Source organism: Lygodium microphyllum, chromosome 12 (genome assembly GCF_053477565.2).
Source record: "Lygodium microphyllum isolate KBCC chromosome 12, Lygodium_microphyllum_v1.1.10, whole genome shotgun sequence".
In the NCBI taxonomy this organism is placed as follows: domain Eukaryota; kingdom Viridiplantae; phylum Streptophyta; class Polypodiopsida; order Schizaeales; family Lygodiaceae; genus Lygodium; species Lygodium microphyllum.
The window spans coordinates 20409890-20429561 of NC_141146.1; the positions used below are offsets into that span (position 1 = coordinate 20409890).

General features: G+C 39.2%; 1 protein-coding gene across 1 annotated transcript; it reads right to left on the minus strand.

The window, feature by feature from the left end:
• Positions 1-1778: 1778 nt before the first annotated feature.
• VPS24.1 (SNF7 family protein) lies at positions 1779-11142 on the minus strand. The gene is made up of 6 exons (XM_087689247.1): positions 10842-11142; positions 10045-10121; positions 9557-9659; positions 9345-9466; positions 2461-2649; positions 1779-2270 (listed from the first exon to the last, which is right to left on the minus strand). The coding sequence occupies exons 1-6, from the start codon at positions 10951-10953 to the stop codon at positions 2196-2198; spliced, it is 678 nt and encodes a 225-aa protein (XP_087545373.1). The 5' UTR covers positions 10954-11142; the 3' UTR covers positions 1779-2195.
• Between the last annotated feature and the right edge of the window lie 8530 nt (positions 11143-19672).

The following is a 19672-nucleotide window of genomic DNA, read 5'->3' on the forward strand; positions in this document are numbered from 1 at the left end:
GCTGAAATAAAGAATAAGTAGTGTACAAGTGGTTGCCTAGCTAGCTTGTAAAAGCCGTACTTATGATGGCTTTTACAAGCTAGCTAGGCAACCAGTTCTACACTACTTATTCTTTATTTCAACAACATGCATGATGAGGGAGAGAGAGGTATGCTTTGATGTTGCTTAAAAGCTTCCTCCTAACCCATAGTGGATATTGCATTTACTCACTAGACAGAATCATACCCTTATCTAGTTGAATATGTACTACTTATTTCGAATGTACTAAACCTGAAAAAAGAGAAACCCAAGCCAACATGGTATGCAATGGATGCATCTCAAACCCTTTTTTTCTTTTTTTTTTCACTACTCTGCTTTTTAATAGATCCATCTCTCTCTCTCTCTCTCTCTCTCATCTTGTATGTCGGCCACCTATTCTTCGCTTAAATGCATCACCTAAAGCTTTCTACTTTTCCAATAGATTCATCTCTCTCTCTCTCTCTCTCTCTCTCTCTCTCTCTCTCTCTCTCTCTCTCTTGTCTTGCATAAAATCAATGCATAACAATTTTTATATTCATCTCTTTTCTTTAATTTTTTCTACTTTTTTTCTCCTCTCCCCTCGCCTTTTTTAATTCTCTTTCCCTCTTTAGTTTTCTCTACTTTTTTTTACCTCTCTCTCTCTCTACCCCCCCCCCCCTACATCTTACATGGCAACTTGCATGTGGGCTACCTGTGGACCATTGCTTCAATTATATGCACCACCTATGGCTCTCTCTCTCTCTCTCTCTCTCTCTCTCTCTCTCTCTCTCTCTCTCTCTCTCTCTCTCTCTCATGAAATCAACGCATTGACAAATTTTTATAATTCTCTTTTCTCTAATTTTCTCTACTTTTTTCTCCCCCCCACCTATGGCTCTCTCTCTCTCTCTCTCTCTCTCTCTCTCTCTCTCTCTCTCTCTCTCTCTCTCTCTCTCTCTCATGAAATCAACGCATTGACAAATTTTTATAATTCTCTTTTCTCTAATTTTCTCTACTTTTTTCTCCCCCCCCCCCTTTTTTCTAATTATCTATTTTCATCTTTAGTTTTCTCTACCTTTTTTTTTTACATCTCTCTCCCCCCCAATCTGCTCTCTCCCCCCATCTTTCATGCCAACTTGCATGTGGGATGCCCCCCCCCCCCCTCTCTCTCTCTCTCTCTCTCTCTCTCTCTCTCTCTCTCTCTCTCTCTCTCTCTCTCTCTTTTTTAAGATTCATATCTCTCTCCCCCTCTCTCTCTCATCTTGCATGCAATCAAACCATCCCCAATCTTTCTTTATACTCTTTTTTTTTCTTTGTTTTTCTAACTTTTGCCCGCTAGTCATGACGTGAAATGGCAATGCCAATGTCTTAAGTAAACAACTGATGCAGTCGTAAGGACCTGCCTGATTAATAATGTGTTGTTTGAAATTCATAGATACTCGCCATATGAAAGAAAGCGTAGATAGTAATGTAGTCACCATAATGTGTTGTTGGAGAAAGTGATCATATCAAAGCAAGAAAGTGGCAGGAAAAAGCAGAACACGTCTTCCAATCCACATTTTACAAGTAACTTGATGATGGCTAACTACCCAGAATTCAGCCTATACCATCTATCTAGCCTTACCTTCTTATATGCAGCTTTCATATACTCTACCAATTCCCTACTGTCCACCTTCATAGTTCTCATTCTTTGATATTTTATATACAACCTACGGATGTAACTCATGTTTAAAAGGAGTGGCTATATGAAAGATGTCATAGCATGCACGATGACCATCTTTGTGCTGGTTATGCTCATTTAACTATATCAAATGCATTCATTGCATTCATGTACGCACACAGGCCTTCTAAAGGTAGACCAATAAAATGGGCACATGATCATTAGATAGATCCAACACCCTATTTCTGATGTTAGTAGCTTATAAAGCTGGTCATCTCAGTATAGGTTTGAGGACAGCAAATACTTCTATGAACAACAACAGTCAAGCCTTAAGACAAGGCATTTGAATCCACAATAGAATGGATTCATGCAATTTGGGTGCTCAGTTAAGAAGATTAAACTCAATAAATGTACAATATACACAAGGCAAAACTGATTCAACTAGGAAGCCCGATCAGGGACAGGAAAGCTCCTCCTAGGTTCTGAAACTTCAGGACTGAAGCTGCAATTGCACAGTAGTGGATAGTGGAGTCCAGACACCTCATGATCTGACATCAGCAAGTCGTGCTCGAAGAGCCTCCAATTCTTCATCATCAGCCTCCTCTGTAACTGCTTCCTGCAAGTACAGCACCTCAGTTTGTTAGGTGTTACCAGTGGACACACTGCATTTTGACCACGCTCTTTAAGAACTTGCTCCTAGCCTCTTTTAAGACTGGTCACTGGACTATCACAAGTGTATACATGCCTAAAAATCAGGTAACTTAGTTTGTATGCTACAGATGATTGTCTAAAGAAATCAAGAATACCTTTTCTTTATCCTGCACTGCAACTGGCCTGACCCTCTCTTTCCTTACTGTTGCAGGAAGTTGCGCTGCAGTTTCCCCAGCAACTTCTTCAAGAACCTTATCAACTTCTTCTTCAATTTCATCCTCAATGTCATCCGTATCAAGTGCAGTGTCAACAGCATCATTGACAAATTCTTCCATGACTCCAGCCTTCCACATAGAAAGTACCCCACTTATTAGAGCTCAATGACATTACCTTCATGTTAAAAAGCAACTGCATAACTCTGCAAACCTGCACTGCATTGGTATTTAGACATTTAAAGAAATTCATGCAGATTGAGTTGCAAAACTCTACTGCCCATGCTGAACTATACTTACACATCAATACTCACATCAAATAGGTGGATTATGGTACTTAGTCATAGACTTTAAATATTAGACAGTATACAAGGAATGATATCCTCTTGTCTGCAACAGTAAAGAGGTCACACAACAAACAAGAATGTGCTTCCAGCTGCCTAGAACTGTTCTAGACAAAGTAAGACTTGTCCGCTGGACATAAACTTCCACCATGTATTACAGTCTTTCCCTGTCTTCTGGGGTGAATGAATCTGGGTTTGCTCTGCTGTACATGAAAGGGACTTCAATTGCAGAAAATTTGCATGCTTCTCCAACTCTATAACTTTCATGAATTGGGCTTTCAGAAAGCTTTAATTTCTTGTTTATGCTTTAGGAGTCTATTGAAATACACATGATGCCATATGCCATAAAGTGTGTTTTTAATATATTTTGCACAGGTCACCATGGAGAATCTATATCTTTGTATAAAGGACTTTTCTCAAAAAAAAAGGACTTTAACAAAGCTCACAAGCAGGAGATGACAGCAGAAATACAATGGATGCAAAGATCCCCTCTCGGACCTTGGGAATAGCTGAAGGCCAAGTGCATATGATGAAGCATAGAGGGCAACTGAAGGGCTTTCATGAAGATATTCACAGCATTGTCCTTAGTATGACAATAGACCAGCTCCAGCTCTCCATCCAAACCACTCTCTTTGAACAAAATGATACTAGACCTCCGTGTGTTTTGAGCAAGCATGAAACACCAGGTTCTTTACAATGTCAAGAGAAATTTGGTTGTCATACCAAACAAGAGTAGGTGCCACATAAGGAAACCCAATGTCTGCCAATATCCATTGAAGGCAAACTGCCTCCAGAGCAGAAGAGCACATTGTGCAGTAGTTTACCTCTGTCCAAGAAAGGGCAACAGTAGATTGCTTCTTGACCACCCTCAAAGAGATCACATCGAATCCAAGGGAGAGGCATAGTTTGTGGTAGATCTACATGTCTCAACATCACCTACCTAGTCCGAATCTGACCATCTTGAAAGAGTAACAAAACTCACATAGCGGCCTGCAAATTATAAAAGAGAGGCTTCTTCATGAAAGTGAAAGAAAGTGCCACAACAAAGAGATGGCAAGTCGAGTATGAATGAGCCATATCAACAACCCAACCAGACTACAATAGCAGAAAGCCATCACAAACTGCTTAGTGGATTCTAGCTTCTCTTGCATGCCACAATGCCAAGTCTTCTATATAAGAGCCTCCTAAATGGTGCTAGGCTCCCTATTCTCCATGATCTTGGTCATAAGGATAGAGTTCACACAAAGTAAACACCTCTAAATTTGCTAAAGGCGAGCTAATCTCCAAGGTACACCCATAGAATCTAGGAAACAAGTAACTCTAGAATGATGCATAAGCTTACAAAACCACCATACAATGGTGAAGAATTGATCCTATGAAGGAGACCGTGAAGCCTCAGAGACCTCTAGGCTCCTATATCTTGAAAGAGCTCTGTCTCTCAAAAATTTGAGTCTTGCTCTAAAGGAGAAGTGGAGGGAAGGACGTGTATTTTTGAAACCTCACTTAACATGTGGATTAATTTTTAATCACATGGTTAAGTAAATGTTGCACATGTCCGGTATAACTAGGATTAAAGTAAATTTACAAGCCCGTGACACGAGGAAATCACAGGATGTCAAAGGCAAAAGTTGCTATAAGTTATGCCACACAAATACTTGGTGGTATCTAGTGACAATTGTTAGCCTAGGTCATTCATTTGGCCATAAGTGTCAGTTGGTGACACTAGAGAAGTGGTGTTTAATGATACCTAACGTCAATATGATGGTCAAAGATGGCACAAAGACACTCGGGAATGGAAGTTGCCTAGCCAATTTAGTTATTGGCCAGTCGGATTATTTTTCAAGGCGTCAAGATAATTATTAGATTAATTTTCAGTATTTAAAGATTGAAAATTAATTAGTACTTAATTATGGATAATGTTGGAAAAACTATTTGGGAAGGCTACCACTTGTCAAAAATGCCTATGCAAGACTAAAGAACGTCTTTAGAGGCTGGAGAGAGGCATTTTAGTTTATTCAGCCTACAACAGAGAGGGAGGAGATGCTGCTGGTCTGATTTGCAGCCATTGGAGGACCTTATGATGCAATCAAGGGCAAGAGAAGACCATCAACAACAGATGACAACATCTACAAGCTGTTGAGATAGGGCAATAGCAATAAATGGCTGATTTTCTTCGATTCTTTGCATCTACAAGCTGTTGATATAGAGCAGCAGTAATAAATGACAGATTTTCTTCAGTTCTCCACGAAGAAAGTCTGAATTTTCTATCTCCTCAGCATTTTCTCTCATCTCCCAGCCTTGCTTCGAAGATTACAGCATTGAGATCACCACAAGCTGAGAAATTTCAGATTTCTCTTCTGTAAACCCTAATCTACAACGGAAAATAGAATTTAGCAATAGCCTCAGAAAGCGTGCCAGAAATTGAAAGCTCCAAGACATAAATTCAACAGGGCTGAAGCTGTTTTTAGTCAAATTCAAGTGGAGGGACCAGCAAATCAATGAATTTGGGGCATTTTCCATCTCTATCGAAGCAAGTGAAGGCCAATTGGCTGCCCGAATCAAGGAGCAAATTAGATTGAAGACTTGTTAGTCATTTTGGACAGCAAGGGGAGTTGGAATACCAAAAGGGATTGGGAGAATTCATTGTACATCAACTTCTTCAATTAAGTTAAATAAATACCGAAAGGGGCGCCAATTTTGAGGCCAATAAGGTGTCCTATGTCCAAGATTGTAAGTTAATTTGCATTTCTCAGTTTTGTAATAAATGTTACTGCTATAACTAAGTTGTAATTAGGGAATTACCACCCATCCACGGAAGGAAGGCTAGTTACAAGAAGTAAAACCAATGGTGGAGGTGATAAAAGAAAATGTAGAGAAGAAGCCATGGGAGTAGAGACGAGGGAAGTTAAACAAGGAGGAAGTGGAGAGACTAAAATCACCGATAAAGATGGTGATAAAAGACAAAATAGAGAAGGTGCCATGGAAGTAGGAAGAAGGGGAGGTAACCTGGAAGCAGGAGGAGGGGTTGAAACCAACCTCTGGAAATAATCTAGAGAACAATGAACATTAACTAACTTGCACACAAAACAAATGAATAAATAAACAAAAAGACACACTAAAAAGGAGAGCTAAAAAGCTCATGCACCACGGTAGGTGACACTTAAATCGAGAAGATATGCCCCAAAGTTAGACGTCCTTTACAATATTCCTTTATCATTATTCAAAGCTTACACAATTATAAGTGACCTGTCATCAAACCAACGCTTCTCGTAATACCGTTGATTTCCATGTGCCTTGCATTTCATTAGGTCCTACCTTGCATTTCTCTAGTTTTCCTGTGCACTCCGTGACAAAAGAGTTACAATCTCACTCCTATATGTGCCAAACTAGTTACAAATTACCGTATTTCAATGACTCCACATGAAAGAACTAATCCACAAGTGCTCAATAACATTGTTACCTTTGATATTGGTCTCCAACTAACTTTGAAGTATTCAAAAATACACATGAACACTTTAATTTGCCAAACCCTCAAAATAACAACCAAGCCCATTCTCACTAGCATTTGCTTTGCCAACTATCTTCCATAGTCACTATGCAATCCCAAATGCTTCCTCTCGCAAACAAAAAGATTTCTCACAATGAAAATGTGCAAAAGTCACTTTCTTCCCAATCAAGTTGTCCACAAAGTGCACAAGGCCCAAGATCTCATAGCAAAGAAAGAATCTCTACCCATTGTGCTGTAATAATATGTTTTAACAATATTTAGATCAAAACAGCAACATACCCTACTACAAACAAAATTCTAGTTTTCTCAAATGAATTCCCCACGCAAAGAGAAGATTGGTTGTTGTTTTGACTCCATATATGCTATGAGCATATGCTCCATGGCTAAAAGCTTGCAATTTTTGTAGCAAAGAAGAAAACGATTCTCTCCAAACTTATGCTCAAATGATAGAGAAGAGACCCCAATAGCCATGATTAACTCTCTAAACAAGTAACCAGCTCCTTAATCAAAATTCAAGTTTGATTAACGGTCCATTAATCGTAAATACCCTACTCAATGGACCAAACTTAAGCACATCGGCTTGCTTTACAACTTAAGTAAAGCTACTTCCTAGACGAAACTGTGATGATTTAGCAAAACTATATCTTTTCTAGGTTCCTCCAAGTATTATACATTTGCTAAGTTCCTTTTGCCACATCCTTGTACCATAGCCCGTAACCTTGTCCACTACATGCTCAATGTCAAATACTCACTGATGGTACAATGGCCACCATGCCAAGGGCTAGGAGTACTAATATTAGTTCATTTTAATTAAATGATTAAGCTCATTTCTTATTCTAATGATATAACTCCTTAAACATTACAAGCCACACCGATGAAACGCAAACTCGCTATTAAGATCCAACATAGCATATGAAATGACCAATATATATTTCCAAGTAACCAAGAGCAAGACCGTGTGTGCACGCTCTAGAACATCATATCCACTAATGTGAGAATCAATAATGGAAGTACAACTTTATTACCTAAGGTACTAAGGTACCACAGCATTGAGGAGTTTTCACACAGGGAAAACCCCCTTCTCTAGCAAAAAGGTACCAAGTGCATGTGTATGTGTGGAGCCTTTGTGAGAGATGGTGGTGGAAGAGGAACACTTGAGTAAGAAGAAACGATCAAGGTAATGAAGGGAGAACACAGTTGATTACTAAATGAAAGCTGAATACAATGATCAGCTCTCCATGTGCTGCAGTGTGTGCACAAATGCCAAATAACATCAATGAGGCACTTCAATGAGAGGTAGATAATGAAGATGGCTGCTCATGATTAGGGCAAAAGCTGGACGAGTGAAATAGGCTAGGAGGTATGAGCATGGGCAACCTACTGCCCAAGATGGCCAACCTGTTGCCACCCATCAGAAACTGGCCAACTAGAAGCTGGAGATGCCATAGCAATCATGAAATATGGCCAACCTAATGGCTGCCCAATACAACCGACTGCCACATGGCATAGAGCCCCATAATGATGACAAAATAGACTGGAAATGCACTAAATGACTGACATGATGTCAAAGCTCCCATGTGTCCAAGGGACCCTAATTGAGCTCACAACCCAGAGATGACAGCAGAAATACAGAACTGCTAATCCGAAATGCATGATGCTTCAGCATTAATTAAGGCTTCAATCTGGCTTGCTCAACATGGATTTTTGCCCACTTGAAAACTTCATCGATCCTTCTCCTTGGTGGGGTCAGCAATAAGGAGGGGCCCAATCCAATCAGACACCTCTATCCATTCAGCTTGTGACCTATCCTTTCTATGCATAAGCAAAATGTTGGCATCACTCTTGCAACCCCTCCGCCCCTGCTTCTTCTTCTTTTCTCTTTTCTTTTTTTCGCCCAGGGCACTTGGTTGTTTGGGGAAGAAGGGGCAAGGGAATAATCAGCATCACAATAAATATATTTCACTTGTAGAGAAAAAATTGGGTTTTCTTAGAGCTTCCAAAAAGAGTGAGCTAAAGATGGCACTTCCTATGGACTAGAGAATCATATGCAATGCAGTTCTTGAAGCTTATGCCATAGATCATCATCAGGCTACTAGAACCTTTTTTTATTTTTTAAACCATTTTTGGGCCAACTGGCATTGGAACAAAACATGAGTTGCCTGAAAGATTAGTCAGCTACTAGAACTGCACAAACTAATTAGTAAGTATTCTCAGCCTAGCAGTCACAGACCAGTCATCATTCTAGCCTAATTCTCCAATCACCAAAGCATGCTTTAGACAGCAAGCTAGCAGAGTTATTGCAGTGCTTAGCTACAGCACTTCAGCACTCAGACTAGCTTTGTACTTGATCTTGATAAGTTGTTGCAGTTGACAACTTCAATTCTATATAAAAGCATTATGATCAACCTCATACCTAATCTTGCAACGTCCCCATATTGAGCACCACCAGCTCTTCCTATTGGCTGCTACAGCTCTTCACAATCAAGCTAGTCTATTCAATATGGTACTCAGAAAACAGGATCAATTGTTTAGTGACTACTTGCAAGTATACAGACAGATTTACAATATCAGCGGTCATGGACACAACTATTTATATGTATAGTAAGACAATACTGTATGGATCGCTGATTGATATGGTGTCAATGAATATGAAATAGTGATAGAAAGCCATAGGCTGCTGAGGATTGAACACAATAGGTGCACCAGCTCCTCGCAGTCCTTAACAAGTTTGCCTATGAAGTACATATATGTATGGGTATTTGTAGAAAACAACTCTTTCCAAAAAACCAAAACAGTACATCAGCACAATGTTTAGCTTAAAAACATCATATACAGAACCAACCTAATCTTCTTATCAAACCCTTTGCCCACAATGTTCAGAAAAATGCAAGGAAGTGTGTGAATAGAAATGTTTATACAGTCTCAGCCACAATCCAGTAAAGCAGGTGAAATTTTGGTGACATTGACTTAAGTACCTTTGTCATCTCTTTGGTGAACTCTTGCATTGTGTTTGAAATTTCAGGTGCCTTCATCAATCCATTTACAAGTTTCATGACTTCTGAGCTTTTAGACAGATGTCCAACGACTTTTGCAGTTGCTGAATCCAGTTTTAGGAACCATGTTAACAACCCCCTCAAATTACCAAAAAAACCTCCAGAACAAACAGATCATTCAGATATATACATACCGACACTTTCTCCAAGATGCATGGATATTGAGTTCAACTGTGCTCTGTTCTCATACAGACGAGTTACAACTCGTCTCGACCGGACAATCTCCTTTGCTAAGGCCTACAGTTACACCAAAGAAGACATCAGCACTAGAGATAGAGATGCATTTCACTGGTTGCTTGAAAAAGCCTAAGTCCCAAAATAAATGTGAGTTTGGTAAAAACATGTACTAAAGAACAACAACTCCCTGTTTTCTCTCAAACTAATGTTTCACGTGTGATTCCAAAAAGCATTAACTTTGCACCCTCCTAAAATCCTTGCCATTTATTTTTCCATTTCCATTCCCATTGTCTTCTCACCACTCTAAAACAGTTACTCACACGTGTCTTTTCTCTTGTTATAAGTTCATCCAATCTTACAATCTAACATTTGACTCAGATTGATAAACCAGCTCAAACATATCACCAATAAATTGTCACGACTAGGCAACCTTCCAAAATCAAACCTTTGCAGAGACTAGATCATTTCTCTTGACTGCCTCTTTGATGGCTTTTTGCACATTTTTCTCTTCACGTTGAATATCTGAAATGTCCAAGAAAGGGAAATCAAGGGCTTTAGCAGATATGACTTGTGTAGTTGCAAAGAGAACAAAGACATGCAAGCCAGCAAACATAAGAGCGTGTCACAACACCTGCCTTTCACATATTGCAATTATGAATGAGGAAAAAAAGAAGCAGGACTGAGGGAAGCATTTCAACAGGCAGAGTCTGAATCTCGTTACCAGAAGCTGATTTGTAATATCCTAGCATCTGTGTTGCAAGAAGACAGCAACGATTTGCTTGAGACATAGACGCATAGTCTGAATGCCAATAGTGTATATCCTAAATTCTGCGCTTTGTTACAATTAAGGGGGCTCTATTCATCCACAAGCATAGATTCCTTGAACATATCCTAATTTCTGCACTGCAATGTGTCTTTGAGACAAATATCCTAATTTCTGCACTGCAATGTGACTTTGAGACAAATAAGGAGGTTCTGCTCGTTGATACCTCGCTAATGTGCGGGCCAAACCTCAGGGATCTACTTCTCAAAAAACATGCAGGTGTTGCTTGAATGCCATTGTGCCATTTGGACTTAGCCTAGTCATTCCACGGTGACAAATGTGCGAGCCTTGCCATATCAATCCATGCTTCTGTGCTGGTTTTCCTGCGCTCCATTGCACTACATGCAGAGGGTCAGGGATCTGCTAAATCCCGTTGAAGGACGATCTGACTGTTCGTAATACGATAGAAGGGAGCGTACCTCGAACCTGCCGCTCGACATTTCTGGCTTCTTGTCTAAGTTTCCGTTGCCATTCACGCAACTGCTGCTGAGGATTAGGCTTCGGCTTCAGCATGTTTTTCACAGCTTCCATGGCCACGATCGAGCAGCTGGTCTCGTCTCTGGAAAACGATCCAAGATCACAGACGCACACAGCGGGAAGGGAACGTTCTTAACGGTTGATTTTTATCGTGGACTGCGATTCTCAGAGGACGCACATCAAACGACGAAAATTGCTGCGTATTTACAAGCCATCCCTCCGACCCATTGCGCTTAAGGAAAATAACAACTTCTTATATTTTGGCTTGCCATTAAGAAGCCATTCTCATAACGTTGTGTGACATTTTTTCTTGGGAGAAATTTCTCTTTTCTTATTTTCGAGGAATTTTCCAAATTCGAAAAAACATATTTTGGCTTGCTTATCACCCATTGTATAATAAAAAGTATTTATTACCCATCAGTTAATAAATATTAATTGTTACCTATAAAGACCTTGATATATTTTGGCTTGCCTTAAGAAGCCATGGTGATCATGTTGTGCTACTTTTTTTCTTATCACATAAAATTTATTTTTTTTATTTTTGAGGAGTTTCTCAAATTTAAAAACACATATGTTGTGACTTTTCAAATCTGGGGTAAGTAAATGAGTAGCAGGCTACACCCCAAAGAGAGATCAAGAGAGAGAATTCTTCTCCAATTGTGGGTGATATAACTTGTAATCTCTGCTTTCAAAACTATAGCCAACAAAGATGCATTTCACTGCCTTGCCATCCTATATTTTGCATCTTTGCACAATTATTAATGCCAAGCCTCATGTGGAGTTTGGTAGGAAACTTGTTTAGTACATAAGGTGTGCAGATAATAGCCTTAAGCTAGTAACTATGCAGCAAAGCTCGACTTTTGATCATACATCATGCCATCATACATCATGCCATCTTCATGAGAGATTGATTATGTCTCTAATCTATATTATTTTATTATGGTGTATATGAGCATGTACTTTGATGTTTTAGTGGTACCATCCTGCAACTATAGAAGAGTGTACTTGACAATCATTTGAATGCAATGTTGTTGTACTTTCATCCAATCATCCTTTCAGTCTTGTCCATGTCTACTCAAGATTGTGTTTATGAGTCCAAGTCAATTAATCTTGGAACCTAATTCACTTAAGTAAGAGTCTTGTTCAATCATTAGTCATCATACTTCTTATCACTGACTTACAACCTCCATAGCTAACCTTGCTCAGGATCCATGTTTCTCAACAAGGTATCAAAGCCATGGTGAGCTCAACTTAGCTCAATACACAGCTCCTCCAACTCAGGTTTAGTAGATGACTTCATCTCCTCACTCCATCTTCACATTACCCCTTCTTGGCTGCCATAGCCAACAACACCCACCTTCAGTGGAGGGCTTGTATTTTTCTTTCCAAGTAGTATTTCTTGGTGAACTAAATTGGAAAACTCTTCCTTTGCTTCTACACTTCAAGCTGGCACCTCACAATTTGACATTGATGCCTATCTACTCCAGCATTGTGCTTGCTTCAGGTCTCTATTTAGATCTAGCCGCCTATTGGTCATACAACCCATACTACTCAAACATGCTATGATCAGTCTTGCGAGTATAGGGCATCTGAAGCCCATCATGTGAGCTCTCTCCCCACTAGAGGATTCATTAAATAAACTACTATAGCTTTTGCTACAAGCAAAAAACCAGTCACTTGTGTAAACCCTAAAGTGGCCAACCATAGCCACTTTTCTTCAAGTTCATTTCTCACTCTATTTTTCTATTCCATTCAGCTTGAGCAAGTCACTACCACTCCGATTTGCTATTACATTCAGCAAAGGCAACCCTCCAAATCAGCAAGAGAAGACCCACCTTGAAGCATTCAACATCAAGTTCTTCAAAGCATAGTATCCATTGATACTCATCCAATATTTAACACTATTTTTATTGTGTCTTTGACACAATCAAGTACAACTCATTTGTTGGTTTTATCTCAGTTGTTTGAAGCTAACTCTTAGTCATGGAAATGACCAACATGAAGATTTTCATATGGATGCCTTCCATGACGAGTGACACAACTCTTCTTGCTCATTTGTACTACATAGAAGTTTTTTGTGCTCTACTTGCAGGAAGAGATGGAGTTGCCTACATCCAAGTGTAATCAATGATTTTATCTAAAGATTTTTTAGCCACCATGGTCATCATGCAAAACCCGAAGCTTATGACCTCTTTGCTTGAGGGGGACCAGAAGATAAAAGACAAAGAAGAAGCAAGCAAAGTGGAGAGCATCAAAGTAAAAAAGGACAATGAAAAAAATGATATGTTATGATGAAAGGAAATCGCAAAAATCTTACAATGTCATATTTGAAGATGAAGACCATAAGGCCCTATCGATCCTTGTCTCCAAATTTTACTCGACCTTTTTTAAGCCTTGTATGTACTTGCATCAATGCTCCAATCATAAGCCTTGTATTCCTCATGTAACCTATGCAACAGCCTCTACACACTTAGTGAGGCCTTCTAACCATCCCTATATGTTTACCATGTCTTTGGTGTACCCACACTTAGTAGAACGTTTTGTTTCCTTGTAATAGCCAATGGATGTTTCACCTTGTTTGTGGTATGCCACACTTAGCAAGGTTCTACTCATAATAGCCTCTATATACTCAGTGCTTTTTAAGGTTGTGATTGAGGAGGGGTGTTGAGAAATATGCAATCACACCCATATGTGCCTCTTTGTATGGAACAACTAGGCAAGAAATATGCAGCTCAATCTAGGAAGAGTTGCCTTTATCCCATACACACAGTGGAGGAAAGTAGTACCATCTTACAACTACAAAACAATGTACTTAACAATCATTTGAATGCGATGCTATTATACCTTTTACTTTCAATCTTGTCCATGTCTACTCAAGATTGTGTTTATGAGTCCAAGTCAATTAATATTGGAACCTAATTCACTTGAGCAAGAGTCTTGTCCAGTCATTAGTCATCATGCTTTTTGTCCTCACTGACTTCCAATCTCCATAGTTAACCTTGCTCAAGATCTGTGTTTCTCAACATATGTAGCCTACATAAATGTATTTTTCATGTGCCTCGAGCATGTCAAATTTTTGCAATCAGTGCAAACTAGCAAATTTCAAATGAAATGTGTGTGCCAAAGTTTTGCCATATGAAACATCTTGCAATTTTGCAACTATAGATGTCATATCTTCCACACATTTACTATAATTATTGAGCTTGTAAAATCCACAATATATCAAACAATATATAATATTCGTATCACCACGTGAGAGATTATAAATTATATATTTGTCATCCATAAAGTTGAAATCAAGCCAATCTTGACAAGTGTAAAAACCAACAACAAATTCTTTTTTATTTGTGGCACGTACAACACATATAGAAGTGTAAAAGTACTACCATTAGCATTAGTAAACACAATTTTTCTAGCTCCTTTAATAAGATAAGAAAAAGTATTGGGACATGTGACAATACTATCCTTAGGAACAAACTCACGAGAGGTGAACAAACTGTGTTTTGCAAAGTGATATGCATTGTAACACCACTATCAAAGTATCATACACTTGATCCACAACAAACATGAAAGAATCATTTAGAGAAGGATTATAATCATATTAGATACTAAATGCCCACTCTTTATCTTGCATAAGTTTTACAAAATTCGAATTAGAAGAAGAGGTATCTTTTAACAATTTATTACCCTCTTTCTTCTTATTTTCTGTTGCATCCAATTTTAGACATTCTTTAATGGCTTGATCTCTTGTCTTACAATACCCACAATAGCTTTTACTGTCACTTTTTTTCTCACTCTTATTAATCTTTCTTTATCAAAATAGTACTTGGATATTTTTGCTTACTCACAAATGTGTAGCTTTTTCTTTAATTTTCTAACTGGCTACAAATGCTTATTTGCAATATACACAAAGGTCTTGTTTTTCCAAGTTTGTTCATATTAGGCTAAACACACAACAATCGGGACACTGGACTGACTTCTATTATTTCAGAAGCTACAACTCGCTTTGGTGACAATCTCTCACATTGTCTCTTGACACTCTGCTTTGACTAACCATGCATCACTCTCTCTATTCCAAGAAATCAATAATACAATACTAGCTTTGAGATATAGTGAACTCACCTATCTTACCTTTTCGCATAGTAATTCAAAAGTTTGAAGACTCAAAGATGGTTTCACAACCTTAACAACACAATTCAATGTTGTCGCTCCTTCACATCCACCATTGAGCACACCAAGGATGAGAGAAGATGATGGAGGAGTTGAATGAGAGAAATAAGATGGAGAAGAGCTTCACCTTGCCAAATCCCTCACTCGCTCATAATCTCATAACCTCATACACAACTACAAACTCGACCCTCTTACTATGAATGGGAAGAAAAAGAAGAAAAGCAATAAGAAGATAGAGAGCTTCACTTTCCCTCAATCCCTTGCTCAATACACCTCACACACACACACACACACACACACACACACACACACACACTCTCTCTCTCTCTCTCTCTCTCTCTCTCTCTCTCTCTCTCTCTCTCTCTCTCTCTCTCTCTCTCAACAGTGAAGGCAATATGATAGAATAGAAAAAGAGGATAGAAAGCTTCAATAGTTTGTAAAATATTACACGGCGCAGCGAACAGAATCTGAGAAAGAGATAGAGAGTACACAACAGATAAGAGGAGAATCAGTAAATTCTTTAACTCCAAACAACTGATACAAAGATGGCTCTGTCCACCCGTGCGCTTCCACTGTGTGAAGCTTAGATGGCGATCTAGACAAAAGATAGGTGAAGAGTTTAAGGCTAGCTGGAACAACAACTCTGACTGGGTGAAAGATGAGTGAGTGATGGCTGCGAAGGGGTTTAGCTTTTATAGCCCGCGAAGGTCGTTAGGTCGGCCTGCTGACCGACCTACCATATGAGCCTCCACTAGTCGGCCAGGGAATATTCCAAGGAATATTCCCTTTACCATCGGGCCGGGGGCGCTGCCCCCGGACCCTCGCCAGGGGGTCCGCTGGCCCCCCTGGGACCCCCCAGCCAGGGGCCGCTTCCGCGGCCCCCGGACCCCACAATAGGGGCCCCTTTTAACTCCCTTACACCGCAACTCGATGCAATGCGCCTCGAGTTGCTACCAGCTTAACCACTCTGTCTAACCCAAAGATTAGACCCACAACAGTCACCTTTTTGCCATCCGGTCACATAGACCTCATCTGATATACAAGTCAGGACTCAACCAATGTCCGGGCTCACATTTGGCTTCTCCTCATAATGGGGGCCTTACAACTTTGAGCACCATGGATCATTGGTAGCACCTAATGAGGGTGGGGCATTGATCATATCTAACATAGTTACATTGATAGAGCTTTTCCAACATGGATGCACCAAAAGGATAAATACAAATGAGATCTCCTATTCTTATATAGACACAAATTAGGGTTAGGGTTAGTTCACATCTCTAGTATGGTGCCCCGTTTGCATTTTAGGATTTGTATCCCTTTTGCATTTTAGGGATTGTGCTCCTTTTGCATTTTAATATTTCCACCAATTCCGAATTAGGGTTTGCATCCTCTTTTGGTCATCCTACCCCCTTTGTGGATTCTAAGCTAACCATTCCTTGAAGCACGCTTTGTCCTTAACCTAAATAGACCTAGCCTATACTAATACAATCACAATTACATGTGCACAATCTACATTCAACAATTGTGGGTGCGATAAATACAATGCAAGTGATGATACAATGTGCATGATCAATTGTCACAAAATAATGCATCCATGTAATCATGTGGCCCTGAGGTACAACAAATAATAAAAGTGTTTAAAAATAATGCATTAAAGCTCTGAAAAAATAATATCCTTCTAAAAATAATGTATGGCACTTGCACTTCAACCTTCTTTGACTTTAGCATTCACAAAATACTATTAACATTATCCACCTCCGAGACGAGTACCAATCCCATGGCACTCACATCAAAAGTTGATGTGGAATGCTAGGAATAGTCAATGAAGTAGCTCTAAAGAAGGAATGGTCGTAAATCACATTGCCTCATTGTGATGAAGCTATTATTGAAAAGAACATGTCCTTGTTGATGAAGACTTATTTCTGCATTGATGAAACAAGTTGCAACTTCTCCTTAAGAAATAGATAACCATTAGATGTTATATTTAGGATACTAATGAAGAGATTGATATGTCATTGTTAAGGCCTCTTAGATGTCATTGTCTTTGGTTTGAGTCACTCGTACGATTTTGTTGGTGTGAGATTAGATATCTTAACTGGATTTAAATGCACTGGAGCTTTTGACTGAGAAGAAGAAGATGTGTGAATCCTTGGATTCATTGTACTCTTTAGGCTAGAGTTTGTATTATGTTGTGAGGCTAAAGCATGAGAGGTTTGTTCCTTAATTGAAATGACAAGTTTGTAAATGTTGTGACTATGTAGGTTCCATCTCAAAATTAGAAGCAATAATTTCCAACGTAGTGGATTGGACAATCTTAATAGTCAAAGAAGACTAGCACTTGGATTCTTTGGATTGATTGAAAATAGTCTTAGTCTAGGAATTTCCAACAATGTTCTTGACAACACTCTCAAAGGGAGGTTGTCAATCCTTTGACATTTTCTTGGCTATCCCTTGTGGATCAATTTTTTAGGATTGAACAACTGCAATAGGCTCCTAGTACTATATTTTCAATTTGATATTGGATGACAAAGGTTATGTTTTTCCGAGAGACTTTGGTTGCTTTGAAGGACCAAAAACAACTAAGGGTCATTGCTTGTCAATATTTAAATGCTCTATCTTCTCCTTCTTTGGACTAGCTATTTTAGCATGACCAACATTGCTGGGAAAAGTGGATGCTTTCTTTCTTTCTCTTGACTCGAATGACTTCTCAAACACTACTAGTTTCTCATGTAAAACTACAAAACTACCTTAAGTGGTTGCTCTTTCGAATTTGTGGACAATGGTGTCATAAGAAATAGCTTTTTGGCAATCACTAACTTGCCTATTTTTGGCTCCTCGAGCATCTTAGTCCTTGATCTAGTTCTATGTTTGGGTCTTTTTATTTTTCACTTGGATTTCAATGGGACTTGGGCTCTGGTCAATGAAAGTGGCTTTGCACTTGGTTTTGACAACCGAATCTAACAAATTTCCACATAAAACCCTTAAGCTTATAGCAAGGCTCTGGAAACCCATCACGACTTTGTGCTAACTCTTCATTTATACTTCTTTTGAGTGTATGTCCTAGGTCTCCTCTTCCTTCTAGACGAATTTCCATGCCTAACACCTTGAAAAGTTGTTGGAGTGTTCCTAGCATTGTTAGTTTATCCTTTGGCTTTAAGAGGATGCTTACTAAGTGGTTCTCTCTTATCCTTGTGTACTAGGAGCAATTCCTTCAAAACTCTTTGGCCATCCTCACTAGCTTTTTGGTCTAACTCTAAGACAGGTTGCTCGCCTTTCCTTGGAGAAGAATTAAGGTTCCCTTTGTTGAAAGCAGTGATAATCTCAACTTAGAACCTTAGCTATATTCGGTGTCTTTTCAGTCCACAATGCATTTGGTTGCATGCTTGAAAGATCTTCCAAGCAGGACTTCCTTCTCCATGTCCTCTCAATTTGGAAGCACATAGAAAACAATGGATATGATTTCAAATGCAATAATCAAAATAATATTGCATCATTTTAGGAGGAAATATGGTGATCCTCCATTTGGTCTAATGGGACTGCATTGGTTAGGACAAGTTTAGGTTGTCTGATCTCAATCCATACATCATAAGTAAAAATATTGTAATATGAATCTTCGTTAATGAGAGCATCAATGATGAGCTCTTGCTTGGTAGTCAGCTTGACCCTAATGTATGCTCGAGGTATTAGCTCTACATCTTAAGGTTCAGTGTTTGAGGCTTGGACCTTTTGAATGTGAGGCCATGTATATCTTGTTAGGGTGCTACTAAACTCCTTTCATGTCAAACAATCATGATACAAGTGAGTGATGCCACACTCAATGCATCTCAGGTCAACGTTTAAGAGGTTAACTATCACCATCCAATCCATTAGTTGTGGCCTAGGCTCTTGAGTTGCTAGCTCATTCATATTGTCAATGGATAGTTGGATGGGAATGTATGCTCTTAGGGGTTTAGGCCTAGTAGATTTCATAGTCTAGTCTACTATTAAGCACATCAATTGAGTATAAGCCTCTTAATATCCAAATGGAAAACTCTTTCACTCTTCTTGCTAAGTCAAGGTCTTGTGCCACCTTGTATGCACCGCCTTCTTCTTGATCTCTCAACTTGTTTCTTGGGGTGCGTATCCTTCAAATTTATCTCTCTTTGGTCACTCTTCCTTGTGATCATGTACTAAGTGCAAGTGTTGAATTTGTGGGCCTTGTCGTTGGCTTCTCCTAGCAATAACTTCGATCTTGGTTCTTTCTATGGATGGGACTCAAAATGATTCAAAGTTGGTTGAAGACTCTTGGTAGGTTGGTCAATAGATTCTTACTCGTCAACCCATACAATGATTAGAAGTCAATGCATGGTGGTAGCTTGGATGATCCCCCCCTTCGATGTGTAGTGGGTTCTATGGTTAGATATGGAGTTAGCCTAATGTGTATGTGACCTAGGTGTGCAATGTGTGCCAAGTCCTTGCAATGCGACAAAGTGTTTCCTTAGTTTAGCAAGCTCCTTGTTGAGTTCTTATAGCATTATGATATTTACTTCAAATGCAAAATCAGGCTTTCCTCCTTTTAAAAAACAAGGTGCACTTATGCAAGCAATACCACATGTATCACAAT